Source organism: Rhinopithecus roxellana, chromosome 16, assembly GCF_007565055.1.
Source record: "Rhinopithecus roxellana isolate Shanxi Qingling chromosome 16, ASM756505v1, whole genome shotgun sequence".
Classification (NCBI taxonomy): domain Eukaryota; kingdom Metazoa; phylum Chordata; class Mammalia; order Primates; family Cercopithecidae; genus Rhinopithecus; species Rhinopithecus roxellana.
In genome coordinates this window covers 23,212,552-23,233,494 of record NC_044564.1, presented here as the reverse complement: position 1 = coordinate 23,233,494, position 20,943 = coordinate 23,212,552, and the positions used below count along the sequence as shown (strand labels likewise).

The 20,943-nt window shown below is 53.2% G+C and overlaps 2 protein-coding genes across 8 annotated transcripts; one reads left to right on the top strand and one right to left on the bottom strand.

Annotated features, from left to right (window-relative positions):
* The first annotated feature begins 1,782 nt into the window (after positions 1-1,782).
* CA9 (carbonic anhydrase 9) lies at positions 1,783-9,414 on the top strand. 2 transcript variants are annotated; one of them, XM_010376308.1, is made up of 11 exons: positions 1,783-2,280; positions 3,749-3,778; positions 3,922-4,092; positions 4,225-4,367; positions 4,468-4,560; positions 6,070-6,136; positions 7,448-7,605; positions 8,113-8,257; positions 8,365-8,391; positions 9,002-9,083; positions 9,215-9,414. In XM_010376308.1, exons 1-11 carry the CDS (start codon positions 1,881-1,883, stop codon positions 9,273-9,275), a joined length of 1,377 nt encoding a protein of 458 aa, XP_010374610.1. In that variant the 5' UTR covers positions 1,783-1,880; the 3' UTR covers positions 9,276-9,414. The 2 variants fall into 2 exon arrangements, with proteins under 2 accessions (XP_010374610.1, XP_030776023.1); XM_030920163.1 differs by lacking the exon at positions 4,468-4,560 and having other exon boundaries at positions 1,846-2,280.
* Positions 9,415-10,325: 911 nt separating this feature from the next.
* Positions 10,326-19,484, bottom strand: TPM2 (tropomyosin 2). 6 transcript variants are annotated; one of them, XM_010376299.2, is made up of 9 exons: positions 18,060-19,484; positions 17,498-17,623; positions 13,969-14,102; positions 13,757-13,874; positions 13,592-13,662; positions 13,387-13,462; positions 12,811-12,873; positions 12,569-12,638; positions 10,326-10,481 (listed from the first exon to the last, which is right to left on the bottom strand). In XM_010376299.2, exons 1-9 carry the CDS (start codon positions 18,171-18,173, stop codon positions 10,399-10,401), a joined length of 855 nt encoding a protein of 284 aa, XP_010374601.1. In that variant the 5' UTR covers positions 18,174-19,484; the 3' UTR covers positions 10,326-10,398. The 6 variants fall into 6 exon arrangements, 4 of the variants coding, with proteins under 4 accessions (XP_010374601.1, XP_010374586.1, XP_010374596.1 ...); XM_010376284.2 differs by lacking the exon at positions 13,387-13,462 and adding an exon at positions 13,055-13,130; XR_749399.2 differs by having other exon boundaries at positions 10,330-10,481; positions 13,055-13,462.
* Positions 19,485-20,943: the final 1,459 nt, after the last annotated feature.

Below are 20,943 nucleotides of genomic sequence, written 5' to 3'. Positions count from 1 at the left end.
AGGTGGGCAGTTCAAGACTAGCCTGGCCAACATGGCGAAACCCAATCTCTACCAAAAATACAAAACTTAGCTGGGCATGGTGGCAGGCACCTGTAGTCCCAGCTATTAGGGAGGCTGAGGCAGGAGAATCGCTTGAACCTGGGAGGTGGAGATTGCAGTGAGCCGAGATCACACCACTGCACTCTAGCCTGGGCAGCAGAGTAAGCAGCAGAGTGAGACTCTGTCAAAAAAAAAAAAAAAAAAAAAAAAAAAAAAAAAAAAAAAAGAAAAAAAGAAAAGAAAAGAAAAAAGGAAAGAAAAGAAAAAAACCTGCGAGGCCTAAGCCCATCCTTGGGGTCCTCACACTCTTCTACCCCATCTCCTTGCACCCAGTCTTCCCCTGCAATCTCTGCTCCATACCAGCCTTCAAGCCCTCAACATGACCTAGTATGAGAATTGGATTCTGTCACTCTCCTGCTCATAATATTTTATGCCTCCCCTTCGCCCAGAATATCATTCTCCCTATTGTTTTTACCAATTGAACTGGTATTTCTTCAAGGATATGAACAAATTTGCCTACTTCTATATTATCTTCTAAAGCAGAATTCATCTCTCTTCCCTCAATATTATGATATTGACAGGGTTTGCCCTCACTCACTAGACTGCGAGCTCCTCAGGGCAGGTAGTTAGTTTTTTGGTTTTTTTGTTTTGTTTTGTTTTTTGTTTTTTTTTGAGACAGAGTCTTGCTCTGACACCCAGGCCAGAGTGCAATGGTACAGTCTCAGCTCACTGCAGCCTCAACCGCCTCGGCTCAAGCAATCATCCCATTTCAGCCTCCTGAGTAGCTGGGACTACGGGCACATGCCATTACACCTGGCTAATTTTTTGTATTTCTAGTAGAGACAGGGTTTGGCTATGTTGCCCAGGCTGGTCCGAACTCCTGGACTCAAGCAATCCACCTACCTCAGCCTCCCAAAACGAGGGACTGTGTCTTATTCATTTCCGAGTCCCTAGTCCATAGCCCAGTGCTGGACCTGTGGTGGTACTAAATACATATTTGTTGGATGCAATAGTAAATAGCATTTCAGGGAGCAAGAACTAGATTAATAAAGGTGGTAAAAGGTTTGGAGAAAAAAAATAATAGTTTAATTTGGCTAGAGTATGAGGGAGAGTAGTAGGAGACAAGACGGAAAGGTCTCCTGGGCAAGGCTTTGAAGGGACTTGGAAGTCAGAAGTACACAATGTGCATATTGTGGTAGGTACTGGGGAGCCAATGAAGACTTTTGAGCAATTGAGTAACATGATGAAGAATAAATATAGGTTAAACCTATCAGAGCCCCTCTGACACATACACTTGCTTTTGATTCAAGCTCAAATTTGTCTCCCACATACCCATTACTTAACTCACCCTCGGGCTCCCCTAGCAGCCTGCCCTACCCCTTTACCTGCTTCCTAGTGGAGTCAGGGATGTATACATAAGCTGCTTTCCCTCTCAGCCAGAGGACATGGGGGCCCCAGCTCCCCTGCCTTTCCCCTTCTGTGCCTGGAGCTGGGAAGCAGGCCAGGGTTAGCTGAGGCTGGCTGGTAAGCAGCTGGGTGGTGCCAGGGAGAGCCTGCATAGTGCCAGGTGGTGCCTTGGGTTCCAAGCTGAGTCCATGGCCCCAATAACCTTCTGCCTGTGCACACACCTGACCCTCACTCCACCCCCATCCTGGCTTTGGTATGGGGGAGGGGGCACAGGGCCAGACAAACCTGTGAGACTTTGGCTCCATCTCTGCAAAAGGGCGCTCTGTGAGTCAGCCTGCTCCCCTCCAGGCTTGCTCCTCCCCCACCCAGCTCTTGTTTCCAATGCACGTACAGCCCGTACACACCGTGTGCTGGGACACCCCACAGTCAGCCGCATGGCTCCCCTGTGCCCCAGCCCCTGGCTCCCTCTGTTGATCCCAGCCCCTGCTCCAGGCCTCACTGTGCAACTGCTGCTGTCACTGCTGCTTCTGGTGCCTGCCCATCCCCAGAGGCTGCCCCGGATGCAGGAGGATTCCCCGCTGGGAGGAGGCTCTTCTGGGGAAGATGACCCACTATATGAGGAGGATCTGCCCAGAGAAAAGGATCCACCCAGAGAGGAGGATCCACCCAGAGAGGAGGATCTACCTGGAGGGGAAGATCTACCCGGAGACGAGGATCTACCTGAAGTTAAGCCTAAATCAGAAGAGGGCTCCCTGAAGTTAGAGGATCTACCTACTGTTGAGGCTCCTGGAGATCCTCAAGAATCCCAGAATAATGCCCACAGGGACAAAGAAGGTAAGTGGTCAACAGTCTCCAAATCCAGGTTTCAGGAGGTTCATGCCTCTCCACCCACACCCCAGCCTAGGCTCTGGTCACTTAGCGAAGGAGGGCTACTCCCTTGTGTACTCCCTTGTGTACTCCCACAGAGGCCCTTCCAGAGGTCCCATACCAATATCCCCATCCCCACTCTTGGAGGTAGAAAGGGACAGATGTGGAGAGAAAATAAAAAGGGCGCAAAAGGAGAGAAGTGAGTTGGATAAGATGGGAGAGAAGGGGGAGGCTGGAGAAGAGAAAGGGATGAGAAGTGCAGATGAGAGAAAAAATGTGCAGACAGAGAAAAAATAGGTGAAGGAGAGCCAGAGAGTTTGAGAGCAAGAGAAAAGGAGGTGAAATGGGTACCAGAGGACAAGCAAGAAGAGCTTGTAGAAGTCATCTCATCTTCAGTCTACAATGAGGAAATTGAGGCCTAGGAAAAGGACACAGCAGGTAGAGAAATGTGGCGTCTTGACTCCCAAGCCAGGAATTTGGGGAAAGGGGTTGGAGAGCAGACAAGGCAGAGGGATGAGTTGGGAGAAGAAAGAAGGGAGAAAGGAAAGATGGTGTACTCACTCATTTGGGACTCAGGACTTAAGTGCCCACTCACTTTTTTTTTTTTTTTTTTTGAGATGTACTTTCTTTTTTTTTTGAGACGGAGTCTCGCTCTGTTGCCCGGGCTGGAGTGCTGTGGCTGGATCTCAGCTCACTGCAAGCTCTGCCTCCCGGGTTTACGCCATTCTCCTGCCTCCGCCTCCCGAGTGGCTGGGACTACAGGCGCCCGCCACCTCGCCCGGCTAGTTTTTTTGTATTTTTTTAGTAGAGACGGGGTTTCACCATGTTAGCCAGGATGGTCTCGATCTCCTGACCTCGTGATCTGCCCGTCTCGGCCTCCCAAAGTGCTGGGATTACAGGCTTGAGCCACCGCGCCCGGCGAGACGAACTTTCACTTTTGTTGCCCAGGCTGGAGTGCAACGGCGCGATCTCGGCTCACTGCAACCTCCACCTCATGGGTTCAAGCGATTCTCCTGCTTCAGCCTCTTGCCAAGTAGCTGGGATTACTGGCATGCGCCACCACGCCCGGCTATTAGTAGAGACGGGGTTTCGCCATGTTGGTCAGGCTGGTCTCCAACTCCTGATCTCAGATGATCTACCCGCCCTGGCCTCCCAAAGTGCTGGGATTACAGGCGTGAGCCACAGCGCCTGGCCTGAAGCAGCCACTCAGTTTTACAGACCCTAAGACAATGACTGCAAACTGGTAGGATAGCTGTTTGGCCCACCCAGCTGCGGTGTTGAGTTTGAGTGCGGTCTCGAGCTTTGCACCTGGCCTGCTTAAGGCATTTATTACCCGTAATGCCCCTGTAGGGCATCTGAGTTTGTGACATCGTTTTGGCCGCCAGGAAGGGATTGGGCTCTAAGCTTGGGCGGTTCACCCTTTTCATTTATACAGGGGATGACCAGAGACACTGGCGCTATGGAGGTGAGACACCCACCCGCTGCACAGACCCAATCTGGGAACCCAGCTCTATGGATCTCCCGTCCCACCCCCTCACCTTTTCTACACGGGCTCCCTGAGTTCCTGACCTAGGCGTCAGACTTCCTCACTAAACTCTCCCACCCCAGGCGACCCGCCCTGGCCCCAGGTGTCCCCAGCCTGCGCGGGCCGCTTCCAGTCCCCGGTAGATATCCGCCCCCAGCTCGCCGCCTTCTGCCCCGCCCTGCGCCCCCTGGAACTCCTGGGCTTCGAGCTCCCGCTGCTTCCAGAACTGCGCCTGCGCAACAATGGCCACAGTGGTGAGGGGGTCTCCCCGCCAAGACTTGGGGATGGGGCGGGGCGCAGGGAAGGGAACCTTCGTTGCGATGCCTGCCCGGGGATTGGGCTGGCCCTCCCGGGCGGGGCCGGCTCACTTGCCTCTCCCTACGCAGTGCAACTGACCCTGCCTTCCGGGCTAGAGATGGCTCTGGGTCCCGGGCGGGAGTACCGAGCTCTGCAGCTGCATCTGCACTGGGGGGCTGCAGGTCGTCCGGGCTCGGAGCACACTGTGGAAGGCCACCGTTTCCCTGCCGAGGTGAGCGCGGAGCTGGCCGAGAAGGGGCAAAGGAGTGGGGCGGGGCGGGGCGGGGCCAGGCCAGAGACGTAGCCCTCTGCTGCCCTCGTGCCCTCTCCAGATCCACGTGGTTCACCTCAGCACCGCCTATGCCAGAGTTGACGAGGCCTTGGGGCGCCCCGGAGGCCTGGCCGTGCTGGCCGCTTTTCTGGAGGTACCAGATCCTGGACACCCCCTACTCCCCGCTTTCCCATCCCATGCTCCCTCCCGGACTCTGTATCGTGGCGCCGGAGACCCCATCACAGCATGCTCACCCTGGCCCCTGGCTGACAAACTCATTCACGCACTGTTCCTTCATTTAACACCCACTGTGAACCAGGCACCAGTCCACAACAAGGATTCTGAAGCTGTAGGTCCTTGCCTCTAAGGAGCCCACAGCCAGTGGGGGAGGCTGACATGACAGACACATAGGAAGGACATAGTAAAAATGGTGGTCACAGAGGAGGTGACACTTAAAGCCTTCACTAGTAGGAAAGAAAAGGAAGTGTTCATTGCAGAGGGAACAGAATATGCAAAGTCTCAGAATATGGCCTATTTAGAGAATGGCTCCTGCAGTGCATTAGATATCAGGAAGAGTAATTTCTCTAATACTCCAATGACCCATCATTTCCCCTTTGTGAAATGCAGTGTTTAGTGACCTCTTTGGACCCATAATAATCAAGGCTACATCCACTATGATTAGAGGAGGCCATTAAAGGGAAGGGATGGTGAGATGCCTGCTAGGTTCACTCATTCACTGATTTTTGTTTTTTGGACAGAGTCTCTCTCTGTCGCCCAGGCTGGAGTGCAGTGGTGTGATCTTGGGGCACTGCAGCCTCCGTCTCCCGGGTTTCCTCCTGCCTCAGCCTCCTGAGTAGCTGGGATTACAGGTTTGTGCCACCATGCCCAGCTAATTTTTTTTTTTTTTTTTGTATTTTTAGTAGACGGGGTTTCACCATGTTGGTCAGGCTGGTCTCAAACTCCTGGCCTCAAGTGATCCACCTGCCTCAGCCTCCCAAAGTGCTAGGATTACAAGCATGAGCCACCGTGCCCAGCCACACTCACTGATTCTTTAACGCCAGCCACACAACACAAAGTTCAGAGAAATGCCTCTGACATAGCATGTCAATATGTTCATACTCTTAGGTTTATAATGTTCTTAACATGAGGTTCATAAGCAAAATAAAAAAGAATAATAAATAAAAGAAGTGGCACGTCAGGACCTCACCTGAAAAGCCAAACACAGAATCATGAAGGTGAATGCAGAGGTGACACCAAGACAAAGGTGTATATATGGTTTCCTGTGAGGGGTATGTATGGAGGCCGCAGTGAGTGAGACTGCAAACATTAGAAGGGCCCAGGTCACTGAGAGCCTAGTATCCTTGTAAAGTGGCCTCTCTCCCTCCCTCTCCAGCTTGTCATTGAAAACCAGTCCACCAAGCTTGTTGGTTCGCACAGCAAGAGTACATAGAGTTTGAGTACTAATACATAAGATTTTAAGAGGGAGACCCTGTCTCTAAAACAACAACAACAACAAAAATCAACCACCATTACAGTTTTACGTTTCCTCAGCATTTTCAGAGCTGAGGAATGGGAGAAGATCATGGGAACCCCCATGATGTTCCGGCCTTCAGCTATGGCCCTTGATACATGCACTCATCTGTCTTACAATGTCATCCCCCAGGAGGGCCCAGAAGAAAACAGTGCCTATGAGCAGTTGCTGTCTCACTTGGAAGACATCGCTGAGGAAGGTCAGTTTGTTGGTCTGGCCACTAATCTCTGTGGCCTACTTCATAAAGAATCACCTTTGGGAGCTTCATGTCTGAGGCTGGAGATGGGCTCTCTCCAGTGCAGGAGGGATTGAAGCATGAGCCAGTGCTCATCTTGATAATAACCATGAAGCTGACAGACGCAGTTACCTGCAAACGGCTGCCTACAGATTGAAAACCAAGCAAAAACGGCCAGGTGCGGTGGCTCACGCCTGTAATCCCAGCACGTTGGGAGGCCGAGGCGGGTGGATCACGAGGTCAAGAGATCGAGACCATACTGGCCAACATGGTGAAACCCCATCTCTACTAAAAATACAAAAAAATAGTTGGGCATGGTGGCAGGTGCCTGTAGTCCCAGCTACTCAGGAGGCTGAGGCAGAAGAATGGCATGAACCCGGGAGGCAGAAGTTGCAGTGAGCCAAGATTGCGCCACTGCACTCCAGCCTGGGTGACAGAGCGAGACTCTGTCTAAAAAAATGAGACCAAAAAAACATAAAAAACAAAAAAAAAACAAGACCAAAAAATGGTGTTTGGAATTGTCAAGGTCAAGTCTGGAGAGCTAAACTTTTTCTGAGAACTGTTTATCTTTAATAAGCATCAAATGTTTTAACTTTGTAAATACTTTTGTTGGAAATCTTTCCCTTCTTAGGCCATCTTTCACTCTTGGGCCATTTTAAATCTCACTTACTCTACTAGACTTTTAGGTTTCTGCTAGACTAGGTAGAACTCTGCCTTTGCAATTCTTGTGTCTGTTTTGTATCAATATTCATATTTATTTACAAGTTATTCAGATCATTTTTTATTTTATTTTTTATTTTTTTGTATTTTTAGTAGGGACAGAGTTTCACCATATTGGCCAGGCTGGTCTCAAACTCCTGACCTTGTGATCCACATGCCTCAGCCTCTCAAAGTGCTAGGATTCATTTTTTTTCTTTTTAATTCGCTCTGGGCTTAAACTTGTGACCCAGCACTTTATGATGGTACACAGAGTTAAGAGTGTAGACTCAGATGGTCTTTCTTCTTTCCTTCTCTTCCTTCCTCCCTTCCCTCCCGCCTTCCCTTCTCTCCTTCCTTTCTTTCTCCCTCTCTTGCTCCCTCAGGCCTCTTCCAGTTGCCCCAAAGCCCAGTACTTTTTTTGAGTTATGTCTTATGGGAAGGGCCTGCACTTAGTGAAGAAGTGGTCTCAGAGAGTTGAGTTACCTTGGCTTCTGGGAGGTGAAACTGTATCTCTATACCCTGAAGCTTTAAGGGAGTGCAGTGTAGGTGAGACCCCAACATAGATCCTCTTCACAGGCTCAGAAACTCAGGTCCCAGGACTGGACGTATCTGCACTCCTGCCCTCTGACCTCAGCCGCTACTTCCGATATGAGGGGTCTCTGACTACACCGCCCTGTGCCCAGGGTGTCATCTGGACTGTGTTTAACCAGACGGTGATGCTGAGTGCTAAGCAGGTGGGCCTGGGGTGTGTGTGTGGACACAGTGGGTGTGGCAGAAAGAGGATGTAAGATAAGAAAGAGGAGAAGAAAGAAATCAAGGCTGGGCTTTGTGGCTCACGCCTATAATCCCAGCATGTTGGGAGGCTGAGGTGGGAGAATGGTTTGAGCCCAGGAGTTCAAGACAAGGCGGGGAAACATAGTGTGACCCCATCTCTACCAAAAAAACCCCAACAAAACCAAAAATAGCCGGGGATGGTGGTGTGCGCCTAGTCCCAGCTACTCAGGAGGCTGAGATGGGAAGATCGCTTGAGTCCAGGAGTTTGAGGCTGCAGTGAGCTGCGATCCCACTGCTGCCTACCATCTTTAGGATACATTAATTTACTTATAAAAGAAACCAAGGGGCCGGGTGGGGAATACAGGAGATGGAGGGTGGAGCCCTGAGGTGCTGGTTGTGAGCTGGCCTGGGACCCTTGTTTCCTGTCATGCCATGAACCCACCCACACTGTCTACTGACCTCCCTAGCTCCACACCCTCTCTGACGCCCTGTGGGGACCTGGTGACTCTCGGCTACAGCTGAACTTCCGAGCAACGCAGCCTTTGAATGGGCGAGTGATTGAGGCCTCCTTCCCTGCTGGAGTGGACAGCAGTCCTCGGGCTGCTGAGCCAGGTACAGCTTTGTCTGGTGTCCCCCCAGCCCTTATCCTCCCATGTGTGTGCCAGTGTCTGTCACTGGTTGTCACAGCCCGCCTCTCACATCTCCCTTTTTCTCTCCAGTCCAGCTGAATTCCTGCCTGGCTGCTGGTGAGTCTGTGCCCCTCCTCTTGGTCCTGATGCCAGGAGACTCCTCATCACCATTCAGCCTCAGGGCTGCTCAGGACCGCCTCTGCTCCCTCTCCTTTTCTGCAGAACACACTCTAATCCCAATATTAGAGGCAGATCATGGTGGGGATTTCCCCATTGTCCCCAGGGCCTAATTGATTAGAATGAAGCTTGAGAAATCTCCTAGTATCCCTCTCCCCAACCTCCCCCCGCTTTTTTTAAAGATAGGGTCTCACTCTTGTCCAGGCTGGGGTGTTGTGGCACGATCATAGCTCACTGCAGCCTCGAACTCCTAGGCTCAGGCAATCCTTTCACCTAAGCCTCTCAAAACACTGGGACTGTAGGCATGAGCCACTGTGCCTGGCCCCAAACAGCCCTTTTACTTGGCTTTTAGGAAGGAAAAACGGTGCTTATCTTTACCCCTTCTCGTGTATCCACCCTCATCCCTTGGCTGGCCTCTTCTGGAGACTGAGGCACTGGGGGCTGCCTGAGAACTCGGGGCAGGGGTGGTGGAGTGCACTGAGGCAGGTGTTGAGGAATTCTGCAGACCCCTCTTCCTTCCCAAAGCAGCCCTCTCCGCTCTCCATTCCAGGTGACATCCTAGCCCTGGTTTTTGGCCTCCTTTTTGCTGTCACCAGCGTCGCCTTCCTTGTGCAGATGAGAAGGCAACACAGGTATTACACTGACCCTTTCCTCAGGCACAACCTTCCCCAACCCCGTGTGGAGTCGCTTCATGCAAAGTGCATGCAAATGAGCTGCTCCTGGGCCAGTTTTCTGATTAGTCTTCCCTGTTGTGTACACACAGAAGGGGAACCAAAGGGGGTGTGAGCTACCACCCAGCAGAGGTAGCCGAGACTGGAGCCTAGAGGCTGGATCTTGGAGAATGTGAGAAGCCAGCCAGAGGCATCTGAGGGGGAGCCGGTAACTGTCCTGTCCTGCTCATTATGCCACTACTTCCTTTTAACTGCCAAGTAATTTTTTTTAAAGTAAATATTTATAATAAAATATGTGTTCGTCACCTTTTTCCCCCAAATCAGAAGGATGGTATTTGAATTTCCTATTATTATTGGCACGAACTTAGTGGTAATGCATTTATTATCTTACAGTTCGGAGGTCAGCAGTCAGATGTCAGTAGGCCTTGCTCGTCCTGGATGCTCTAAAAATAGAATGTTTCCTTGCCCTTTTCAGATTCTAGGAACCACCTGCATTCCTTGGCTCCCGGCCACTTCCACACATCACTCCAATCTCTTGCTCCCATTGTCACAACTCCTACCTCTACATTTGACCTCCTTGTCTCCTTAAGAACCCTTGGGATTATACTGGGCCTATCTAGATAACCAAGGATAATCACCCCATCTCAAAATCTTAATCACCAAGTTTCTTCCCATGTAAGGTTAAGAACAATGCACAGGATTAGAACATGGACATTTTGGAGAAGGAGAATTATTCTGCCTACCACAGATGCTATCAGGAAGAGGACAGAAATGACTGATACTGTTGGGATGGCTGTGTGTACGTGTGTGTGCAGTGTATGTGTTGAGGGGTAGGGCAGACAGCAGCCCTAGGCTTAACATCACACTCAGGCTTTTGGGTTTTCACCCTGCTCAAGGAAAATGTGTCACCTCTTGCAGTTTTTGCTTCAGGATGTGCTGTCTGGCCCAGCTGGCTGCTGGAACAGGGCGGTGCTATGGATGGCAGCTTCTCTGCCTATAGGGTACAAGGCCTACGATGTTCCCCAGTTCTGTCAGACTTTCTGCTTCACACAGCCTGTTCACAGCCCCTCCTCAATGAGCCCAGGCCCCCCATCCCAGTTTCCCCTGAAAAGGAAGTCCCAATGCAGAGCAAGAACCCAGGCCCTGCTCATTCAGGGGTCCTTCAAACTCCATTGCCAACACCAAAGAAAGGCTTAAAGGGCCTTGAGAAGCTGGTAACATCAGTTTTATTGGGTTGGGGCGGCAACCACAGCCTGGCTGGGGGTGGGGCTGGCCCTCACAGGTTGTTGAGTTCCAGCAGGGTCTGGTCCAAGGTCTGGTGAATCTCGACGTTCTCCTCCTTGGCACTGGCCAAGGTCTCTGTGAGGGGAAGCAGCAGGTGAGGAAGGAGGGAGACACAAGGGGGATACGTGGGGGGGCAGGGCCAGGGGAAGGTGACATATAGACATTGAGTGGGTCAGGAAACACAGGAAGACACATGCATTCAGGGACTTCAGGGCCCCATGGCAGGGACAAACGGATGGACTGACCAGGATGAGGGCAACAGGACGGACGTGGATGCCTCACTCAAGGCCTTAGGGTCATGGAGGTGGGGTGAGGAGGCCTGAGTCATAAATTACTTTATCCTCCTCTTTAGAAGGTTTAAGAAAATTGGAGACAGAAGGTAAGACAAAGACTGCGCCAGGAAAGGAAGGGCCAGACAGAGAGACTTGAGGTAGAAAACAGACCTGCCACTGCAGTGAAAGCCCCATGTTGCTGATATCCAACATTTTTTCCAAGCTCCATTCCAGACCTTTTGCAACCTTCTTGCCCCTGTCCTGCACCTCACCACGCTACTTCCTTTCCAGTCACTCTGTTTGATCCTGGAACCCCAGCTAAGTGCTCTGAGGTCAGTGATTGGCACCAGAGGGGGTCATGGTTTGATGGGGCTACACGTGCCCACATGCAGCGGTGAGTCAGAGAGCGACAGCCAGGGAGTGTCTGTGCAGAGGGGTTTCAGCGTGGGCCATGGTGTTTTGTGGGTGGGCTCAGTGCAGGGGCTGGGGGTGTCAGTAAGAGTCAGGGTGTCAGGAGTGAACCAGTGCTCTGTGGTGGCGATAGAGGTGCTCTCTGGAGGGCAGGAAAACAGCATGGAGACCAAGTTCAGAGTTTATTAAGCAGCAAAGGGGGGTGGAGGGGACAGGTAAGGGATGAAGCCAGTGCCAGAGTGGGTGGTGGGCATGATAGGGGCTCTCCCTAGGCTGCTCCCAGCCTGGCTGTGCAATGTTGGCAATTTCTGCTCCTCCTGCCTGCTCCCCTCCCCATAGAGAGAACAGAAAGGAGAGGAGAGAAGAGGGCTGAGGTGGCCACGCTGGCGTGGGGCTCAGAGGGAGGTGATATCATTGAGTGCGTTGTCCAGTTCCTCGCTAATGGCCTTGTACTTCATCTTCTGGGCATAGACTTCATCTGGGGGGTCCAGGGAGGGGAACAGGTGGGAGTGTGGGAAAGGGAGTGGAGGGAAAGAGGAAAGGAAGGAGAGAGGGCAATGGAAAGAAAAACAGAATCAGAGGTGCACAAAGACAGAGTGAGAGAGGGAGGCCAGGGAACAGGTTGGAGAGCTGTCGGGAACTCCTTCTCCCCATCTCTACCCCATCTCTTTTCTGTCCTTCTCTGTACCCCAAATTGGCTCAACCCACAGAAGCTCCTGTCTCCCCAGGGAGCTGTGGGCACAGTGCTCTCGACAAGCAGAAGTGCTTGCTTTGCAGGGAGAGGGAGGGTGCTGGAGCCAGAAAGGGCAAACCTCCTAAAGCTGGAGGTAAAACTGCAGCTTGCCTGAGAAGGCTGGAAGCGAAAGAAGTGGGAAAGTGAAAGGGTTATCACAGAATAAAAAGGAAAGGCAACTTTAGCCACAACACCGTTCACAATAGAAATAGCCACAGACTCACAAGTATCTGGATGTTTGCTTTTGCCAAATCTAGCTTAAAATAGTGTTTTCTATGAGTGTTGTCATGCAGACCTAGATGTTCAGTCCAATAGCTCTCTAGTTAATAAGCCAGTCTCTGAGCTAGAACTCTACTGCGTTACACTTGGGGACGCAATTGTCTATATGGGTCCACTCAGAGTGTGGCATGAGGACCAGCAGCATCGGCAGTACCAGAGAACTAGCTAGAAATGTAAATCCTCCGGCCCAAAGTCAGCAATCTCTTCGGGGCAGAGCCAAGGAATCTGTTTTTAAAAATCTCCCAGTGATTCTCATGCATGCTGAAGTTTGAGAAGCACTGGAGTTGTTGTGCCATGGGCAGCTACAATTACTTGAATTGTAGACATGGCCCACAGAGTTGGGGAGTTGGTAGGGTCCTAGGTGGTCCAATCCTAGTTTACTGGTAGCAAATAAAATGGGATGAGAAGGTACGGGACAGACTGATAATCACGGCAGGTGTGGACCTACTTATAAAGGCTTCTTTTACCTTCTAGGTCATCGATGGTTTTCTCCAACTTTGCCACAGACCTCTCAGCAAACTCTGCTCGGGTCTCAGCCTGGGGGTAAAGGCAGGGTGGGAGAAATGGCAAAGAATTAGGCCTTGCCACAGACCACTGCCTGAGTCAAGCTTCTTGCCCATCCCAACCCTCAAGTGTCCTGCCACAGGCTGTCTCTGGCAAGGACTAGGGTGGCTTGAGGGGAGACTGGGAACTGGAAGAGGACTCTCACCTCCTTCAGCTTCTCCTCCAACAGTTTGATCTCCTCTTCATATTTATCTTCTTTGGTGGAATACTTTTGGGGACACACACACGCCATCAGTACAGCACCACCACAGATCCTTCATTTCTCCATTGTACCCCGTAGGCTCCTGGCCATCTTGCCTCTGTTGAACACCCAGCCCCTCCCTGCCTTGGGCCCCTCACCTCCCTCCCCTGTGGGACCCCATCCTCACTGCCCCTCTGCTCCCCTCTACCTTGTCCGCCTGGGCCTCCAGGGATTTCAAGTTGTTGGTAACAATTTTCAGCTCCTCCTCTAGGTCCCCACATTTACTGCAGGGGGTGTGTGGCGGGGGGGGCGGGGTGTGAGGGCACAGCGAAGCCAGACAGTGGAGATGGCACAGCGGGGGATGGGTGGAGGAGAGAAGAGAAGAGCAAAGTTGTGAGAGTGACAGCAGGCAGGGCTCAGAAGCCCCAGGCCCTTCCTGATCCCCAGCAGCTGAGAAAGAGCAGTCTGCGGTGCTGAGACGGAGGGAAGGTGAGCTGAGAGAAGGTGCCATTGCCCAGAAAGGTTCAGAGGGGTTGCTACCTCCTCCTCTGAGGCCATCAGGGACTTGAGGGCCTGGTCCATGGTTCGAAGTTCCTCCTCCAGCTGTCTGGCTCGGCTAGGGGCAGCGGGCAGGGGTCAGAGAACAGGGCCTGTCCCTACAGCCCCAAGCCTAGGACGCTACCTCCCCACCATGTGGAAGGCCCCAGGGCCAATGGGCCCACTTGCCACCCCCGGGTATCTTTACCTCTCAGCCACCTCAGCTCTCTCCTCTGAGCGCTCCAGCTCTCCTTCCAGGATCACCAGCTTCCTGGCCACCTGAGGGAAGTGAGAAAGAGAGGGTAGATCAGTGGAGAAGAACTGGGCATGTTGCAGGCTGGGCAGTGAGCAGGCAGAGGGGCAAGGGTGTCACCTCTTCGTATTTGCGGTCTGAATCCTCAGCGATGTGCTTGGCCTCCTTCAGCTGCATCTCCTGCAGCTCCATCTTCTCCTCGTCCTTCATGGCCCGGTTTTCGATGACCTTCATTCCTCTGAAAGACAGGGAGAGGGTGAGCGTGGGGTCAGGACCAGCAGAGACAGGCTCCCTCCTCCTTCCCGGACCGTCCTCTCCGAGGCCCCGACCACCTCTCGCTCTCATCAGCCGCCTTCTCGGCCTCCTCCAGCTTCTGCAGGGCTGTAGCCAGGCGCTCCTGGGCCCGGTCCAGCTCCTCCTCAACCAGCTGAATGCGGCGGTTCAGAGAGGCCACATCTGCCTCAGCCTGTGGGTCAGAGGTCAGGTGTCAAAAAAGCCTTGTTAGCCTTGGATAAGGATCAGAGAGGCTCCAGAGGATGGCAAGATTCTTCTCAGAAAGAACTGAGGCTTCCTGGTTTCTAGACATTCTATGTAATTTTTTCCCAACCAATCATCTTCTGCCCAGACTCTGCTCCAGTAAAAATGTGCATTCAGGCCGGGGATGGTGGCTTACGCCTGTAATCCCCACACTCTGGGAGGCCGAGGCAGGTGGATCACCTGAGGTCAGGAGTTTGAGAGCCGCCTGGCCAACATGGTGAAACCCTGTCTTTTAAAAATAAAAAATTAGCCAGGCATGGTGGTGGGCACCTGTAATCCCAGCTACTTGGGAGGCTGAGGCACAAGAATCACTTGAATCCAGGAGGCGGAAAGAGTTGCAGTGAGCTGAGGTCATGCCACTGCACTCCAGCCTGGGTAAAAAGAACGAAACTCCATCTCAAAAAAACAAAACAAAAAAACCCTGCATTCCTTGCTTGACGAGCTCTGCTCCCCTGCTGCAGGGCCTCTCCTGCACCGTGCAGTTTCCCGAAGGCTACCTGCACATGAGTCCTCCTATTCCCTGTGAGAGCACTTCAAGCGCTGGGACCAGGTCTGATGCAGCTCTGATTCCTACACAGCAAAGCCTGGCCCAGGTAAGGGGATGGGGAAAGAATCAGGCCAACCAGACGTCACTGCTGCTAAGGAACAGCCCGTCACAGAATCAAGCTCAGTGATGCTGGGCATGGTGGTGCACGCCTGTCATCCCAGCTACTCTGGAGGCTAAGGCGGGAGTTCAGCTTGACCCTAGGAGCCCAGCCTGGGCAACATAGCAAGATCCCATCTCAAAAAAGAAAAAAAAAAAGAATCAAGCTCAGTGATGTCATCTGTTATCAGCTGCAAGGCAGACTCCCAGCAAGAAGCCCAAGAGCAGGCCTATAAGGGATACCCGTGGCTGTAGCAAGGGGCTCCCTGCCAAGGCCAGCAGAGAGCTGGGGGCAATGCAGGGGCAGTGTGAGAGATGTCTACTCAGCCCCTGGGCTTGCAGTAGGAGGCAAAACCATAGAGGTTTTGGAAAAAATTCATAAAAACTGGTCAAACACTGAGAAAAAGGGCAGAGCAAGGTGAGTGCCAATAAAGGAAAATGAGAGGAGCAGTGCAGCCTGGTGTTAAGAGCATTGGCTCTGAGTCAGACTTGTCTTTGAGCCACAGCTCAGTCACTCAACACTTGTGTAACTGTGGGCAACTTATTTAGCCTCTCTAAGCCTCAGTTTCCTCCTTCACAAGTTGGAGTTAACAATAATAGTTCCTTCTTCTTAAGGCTGTTCTGAGATAATCCAGTGTTTTTGATATTCAATTAATCAACAGGACCCCCAGTGAGGCCCATCACACTAAACAGGTTCTCTTACTCCATGCTACATTCACTGAATTGGGATGTGTAGGGTGGGGGCTTGGGAATCTTCTCTTTTTTTTAAAGCCCCCTAGTGATTCTGATGATAAACCAAGTTTGGGAAATCGTAAAATAACATGCAGAAAGCACTGAATACATTGCCTGCACAGGGTCCACATTCCATACATATTAGATTATCCCAAAAAAAAAAAAAAAAACATATTAGAGTATCCCCTTTCTCTGTCAAAAACAAGGACACAGAGACCCTGAGATTTCAGAGTGGAGAGGAGAGAGGACCTGTGTAGGGGAAGGAGGTGGAGGGAGGGGCTGGGGGCAGCACTTGGACAGAGCATAGGAAGCAGGTCCTTGGTAGGACTGTAGGGCAGGAGAAACACCACCATATATAGAGAGTAGATGGTAGCTTGTCTTCCAGGTGCTGAAGGCACCTGGAGCTTGGCCACCTAGAGTGACAAGGGCCCATCATGGGCATAGGGCCGGATGACTCAGTGTGGAAGGATTCTGGGGACAGCACTGGGGGTTGGGAAGAATCACTGTGGGGAACATTGGAGGACTACCCTAGAGAGAGGTGAGACTGTAAAAGAAAAACTCTTCATGACGGTGGAGCGACAAAAGACTGGAAAGTTTGGGAAGTCCTGAGGTCCTCATCATGGGACTGATATGTGCCATTTCCTGCCCCTCAAGCTCTTCCCAGTTACGGGGGCTGCTCTCTAGCCACAGGACAGGCACTACTGTCCCCATTAGAAAAATGGGAAGCAAGAAAGAGGGAGAAACTGAGGCACCATGTAAGTTGAGTGCTGTGTTCAAGGTCACCAATAAGCTTGGGCAGTCTTTCCTATCTGCTCCTGGTGCCGTGGCTCTGCCTCCCCAGCTCTGTCCCTGTCGCCCCCGCCCCTCCAGCCCCAACCAGCTCCTTGGGTTTCCAATCCTGCCTCCAGCTGCACTGGGCCTTGGTTATTTATAGAGTGTCAGATGCCCAGGGTCGTCTGTGCTAGCAGCTGCAGGTCAGCTCCCTCCCAAGTGCCAGGACTGGTGGATAACCAAAACTGGAGGCTGGAGGTTACAGAAGCCCAACCCTGGGGGGCTGGGAACATGAGCAGTTGACACAAACAGCAATGTCATCTCTGATGTTCAGACCATGCTTTATGTTAATCCAACCATAGGTTCATCTTAAAACAATCCTGGGTGGAAGGAAGATGGGGAAACTGAGGCAGAGAATGGGGAAACTACCATGTCCAAAGCCATATGGCCATTCTCCTACCTTAAGGAGGGGGTTGGGAATGGCAGGAAGTGAAGTCTGGTTGGGGTTGTGGGTGGGCAGAGAAATCTCAGGGTAAATAACCTGTCCAGGTAGCTGCTTTGGCATCTGTGGCCCTGTCCCTCTGCATTGTGGCCTGGCGTGGTCTCTAGGCTGACAGCTTAATGAGGGTAAATGAGGAGCCCTTAGAACCTGAGCTGCCGGGGGCCCCAGGGCACAGCAGGGCTGCTGAAGCCAGAGGTCAAGGCCAGGGAATTTCTAATGGCCCCTTAGGGTTGTAACTCAAGTGAGGCCTCATCTCTGGATCCCTCTCCCTCCTCCTGCCTGCTAGTACCTCACACCCACATCCCCCCACCCCCAAATGGCTGCAGTCTCCTCTCCAATTTCAGCTGGAGGATTAATTGAGGTAGATGGTAAATTCTTATACCTTCCACCCCCACAATGACTCACTGCTTGATCATTGTACATTCTAAAAGCTGGAACCAAACAGAATTACAGGGCTAAGTCCTCTGCGGGGAGTGGTAGGTGGTTTTGATTTATCCACTGTCTTGAATTACTTGTGTAAGGTTACCCTAACCCTGGTTACTGAGATGAAACCACTTCTTTCCTGGTGCTGGGGACATAAGGGGATAAGGTGCCCCTAATCCCCTTATTCCCATACCTGGGGGGGCCCCTCCCTTGTGCCCTAACTCCTCCCATTGTCCCCCAAGTCCACACTCACATCAGTGGCCTTCTTCTCGGCCTGCTCCAGTTTCTCCTGGGCCTCCTTCACGGATTCAGAATACTTTTCCACCTCATCCTCTGTCCCCTTCAGCTTCTTCTGGAGGGCCTGCTGCTCCTCCTCCAGCTGGGACAGAGGGGACTTGGTCAGCCAGGCTGGGAGGGGGCCCAGGCCCAGAATGGAGACGCGGTGTGTGTAGGGGCGCTACTAAGATTTGGAGGCTACTGAGATGGAAGCAGAATAACAGAAGAGGGGCAGTCCAGTCAAGGGTGCTGGTGGGACTTGTTGGGGGTACAGAGAAAAAACTTCAAGCTCCAAGGAGCAGGACCAACCACGCTCTGCAAGGGCCGGAGTGGAAATCAGGGTCCTGGGGCTTCCCTAGGCTATGGGTAGGGGAGATAAGCGGCTCTGACGAAGGCCCTGAGGGTAATGTGAAGGCCCAGCCCGCTCACTGGTGGGAGAGAGCCCTGGCGGGCAGGCCCGGGGCTGGGGGACCCATGGCAGCGGCCCACCCCTGCCCTCGGCGGCGGGGAGAGCAGGCTGCATTGGGCCCGGCCCTAACCTGCTTGCAACGGTCCTCAGCTTGCTTCTTGTCAGCTTCGGCCTGCTCGGCGCGGTCGATGGCGTTCTCCTTGTCCAGCTTCAGCATCTGCATCTTCTTCTTGATGGCGTCCATGGCTGCGGTGGGGGGTGGGCAGGCCGGCAGGCGGTGAGGACCGGACGGACTGGGCTGGCTGAGCGGACTGGGTGCACGGGTGGAAGGCGAGGAGGGCCAAGCGAGGCTGGGACGTCCCGGCCGCGCGGGCGCCTAAAAGCCGGGGAGGGACCGGGCGGGGCCGGCAACCAGGACCCTCCCCCACTTCGGCCCAAACCTTGTAGGGGCAGAAGCACTGCCCGGCCGGGGGGCGCGCCCGCCCCCTTCGCCCACCCACTGGGGACCGCCTCCCTTGGGGTCCCGCCCCCATTCCCCTCTTCCCCGCCAGCCGTCGGAGGAAAATGTAGCAGACGGTCGGTTGGAAAAACTCCGGCGCTGCGGAGGGGAGGGGACCCTTGGGCTGGGGGCTCCGTGCTTCCTCTGAGTGACAGCCGGACCCAGTGGCAGCTGCGGCTGGGGCCCCTGGGGCTATTTCGGGGCGTGAGCTCAAGGCAGCTGCCCGGGCGCAGCGACCGGCGTGCCCCCCCTCAGCTGCAGCAGCCGCTACCCTTAATTTAGAAGTTTCCTGCAAATCCCCCCGGATTAAATGTCTCTTGGGAGGCGGAGCTCCTCGACAATTTGAGTGCCTCAGTTTACCGAGTCCCCCTAAGTTTGCGTTATCGACGTGGTGGTAATAGCGGAGTCTCATCGGGGGCTTGGGGAAACTGAGGCAGGAGGCGAGCCCAGAGCCCCGGTCGCGGTGCGGAGTGTGGCCGGGCTTGCTGCCCCCAGAACCGGCCTGACCTCTCATCCCCTCGCCTCCCCTCCCAGCCCCCGTCCCTGGAGCCAGGCCCGCCCTGCGAGCGCCCGGCGACTCAGGACCCAGCTCCCCGCCCAGCCCCCCACGTGCCCCGCATATTTTCCACGCGGTTGCCCGGGCTGGTCACCGCGCGTTCCCCGCCCCCGCTACCACCCGGACGCGTCCCGAACCCCTCCGCTCCCCGCCCCCGGCTCGCCTGGCCCCACTCCCCTCCGCGCGCCCTCCCTCTCTTCCCCCACTCCCCGCGGACGCTCCCCTCTTTCCCAGTGGGCCAACTTTATGCTGAAATTTCTTTTCTGCCCTTTTTTGGGATGTTTCCCCATTGGGAGGCGGAGTCGGGCTGGGGCGGGGAATGCGGAGGGCGAGGCGAAGAGTCACTGAGCTGCGGGGCGTAGGGGGTCCAGGGCGAGGTGCCTTCTCCGACCCAGGCCGCCAAAGCAGTTCCGGAGCCGGGTCGTGGGGTCCGGGAGTCGGAGGTGCGGGGCGCAAGGGTGTTTGTTTTCGTTTTTCCCTGGGGTGGGGGTGGGGGGAGAGGAAGTGGAGAGCCGCCCAGAGGAGGGGGAAGGGGAGGAGAAAACCAGCGGAGGAAGCCGGGAGGGAGCTGCTAGCCTCGCCCCTACCCTCCAGTCGTAGAGGGGCGGGAAGCTTGGATTTTGCAGTGGACTGGGGACCGTGGGAACCCGAGGCCGCGGGCCGGGGCGGTAGGGAGGAGGCGTGGAAATGCATTCAGATCTGTTTAGCTGCCTGCTAGCCGCACGGAGAGCAACCCTGGCCTGACCTCGCAGTGTTCCTCTAACTCCGTGGAAGACCCCTCATCCACCAGTAGCCTATGCTGGACCACTGGGTTTCCCCTGCCCTTCGCGTCTCACATCCACCTAATCCTGGAGAGGCTGCTTCTACCAATGAGGTTCCTCCTCGGGTCGGTCTGGGCTGGCCTCTGGCCGCTCCTTATGCATTCTCCAGTCTAAGTGTTTTGTAGTTTTACTTCTGGTTCCTCCATTCATTCTTTGATTCGACTGTCCCATGACATTGTTGTCAAATATCTTTTTAAAAGTTAATGCGAATATTATCTAAAATCCTCCAAACCCCTCCCTAATCCCTGTCCCCCCACCTTTTTTGAGACGGGAGCTTGCTAGATTGCCCAGGCTGGTCTTGAATTTATGGGCTCAAGTGATCCTCCCGACTCGGCCTCCTGAGTAGCTGGGATTACAGGCGTGCGGGCACCCTGCCTGTTTTGAGGAGAAAAAAACAATCCACATTTCTTAATATGGTATAGAAGCCCCGTTGTTTTGGCTCTTGCCTGCCTCTCTGGCCTCATCTCCTTCCATGCCCAACCTCACCCCCAGTATTCAGACTTGTACCTCATGCTGCATTCGTAATGAGCTACGTGCACGAGCTGGAAATAGCCATACTTTTCTTAAAGCTTCCACAGTTTATGCATTCTGTTCCCTCTCCCTAAAATGCCCTTCCCCTTGGCTGATTCCTAGCGGCCTTTAAGACTCAGATCAAATGTCAGCTTTTCTGGGAAGCCTTCCCTGGCCACTTCTCTTCCCACTGCCTCACCTAATAGGTGCGTGTCCTTGGTGCGGGCTCTCACCCTCATCCTAGTCCCATGGTATAACAGTTCTTATACCGGTTTGGCGCCTCCGCCGGTCTGTGAGTCCTCAACAGAAACGATTGTTCTCAATTCTGAATCCCCAAGGCCTAGCACAGCACCAGGCATAGAGTTGGCACTTCATAAACATTTGCCAGATGAGTTTTTTATGTACCAGGTTCTGGGTACATTTCAAATACACTAATATGGTGTGGGTCTTTTGGTCTTAGAACCCTTCACACTCTTAAAAATCATTGAAGACCCCCAAACAGCTTTTTTGTTGAAGTGGGTTATATCTACCAATAGTTGCCATATTAAAATGAAACTTGAGAAAACTTTTAAATATGTATCAATTCGTTAAAAATAACAAAAATAAACTCATTACACATTAACCATTT

Coding starts and splice junctions, on each gene's coding strand:
- CA9 (XM_010376308.1), top strand. CDS start 1,881: ATGGCTCCCCTGTGCCCCAGCCCCTGGCTCCCTCTGTTGATCCCAGCC. Junction 4,093..4,224: donor GCGCAACAATGGCCACAGTG/GTGAGGGGGTCT, acceptor CTCCCTACGCAG/TGCAACTGACCCTGCCTTCC. Junction 9,084..9,214: donor CAGATGAGAAGGCAACACAG/GTATTACACTGA, acceptor GTGTACACACAG/AAGGGGAACCAAAGGGGGTG.
- TPM2 (XM_010376299.2), bottom strand. CDS start 18,173: ATGGACGCCATCAAGAAGAAGATGCAGATGCTGAAGCTGGACAAGGAG. Junction 17,624..18,059: donor CTGAGGACCGTTGCAAGCAG/GTTAGGGCCGGG, acceptor CCTCTGTCCCAG/CTGGAGGAGGAGCAGCAGGC. Junction 12,639..12,810: donor TGGAGGAGAAGCTGAAGGAG/GTGAGAGTCCTC, acceptor CTTTACCCCCAG/GCTGAGACCCGAGCAGAGTT.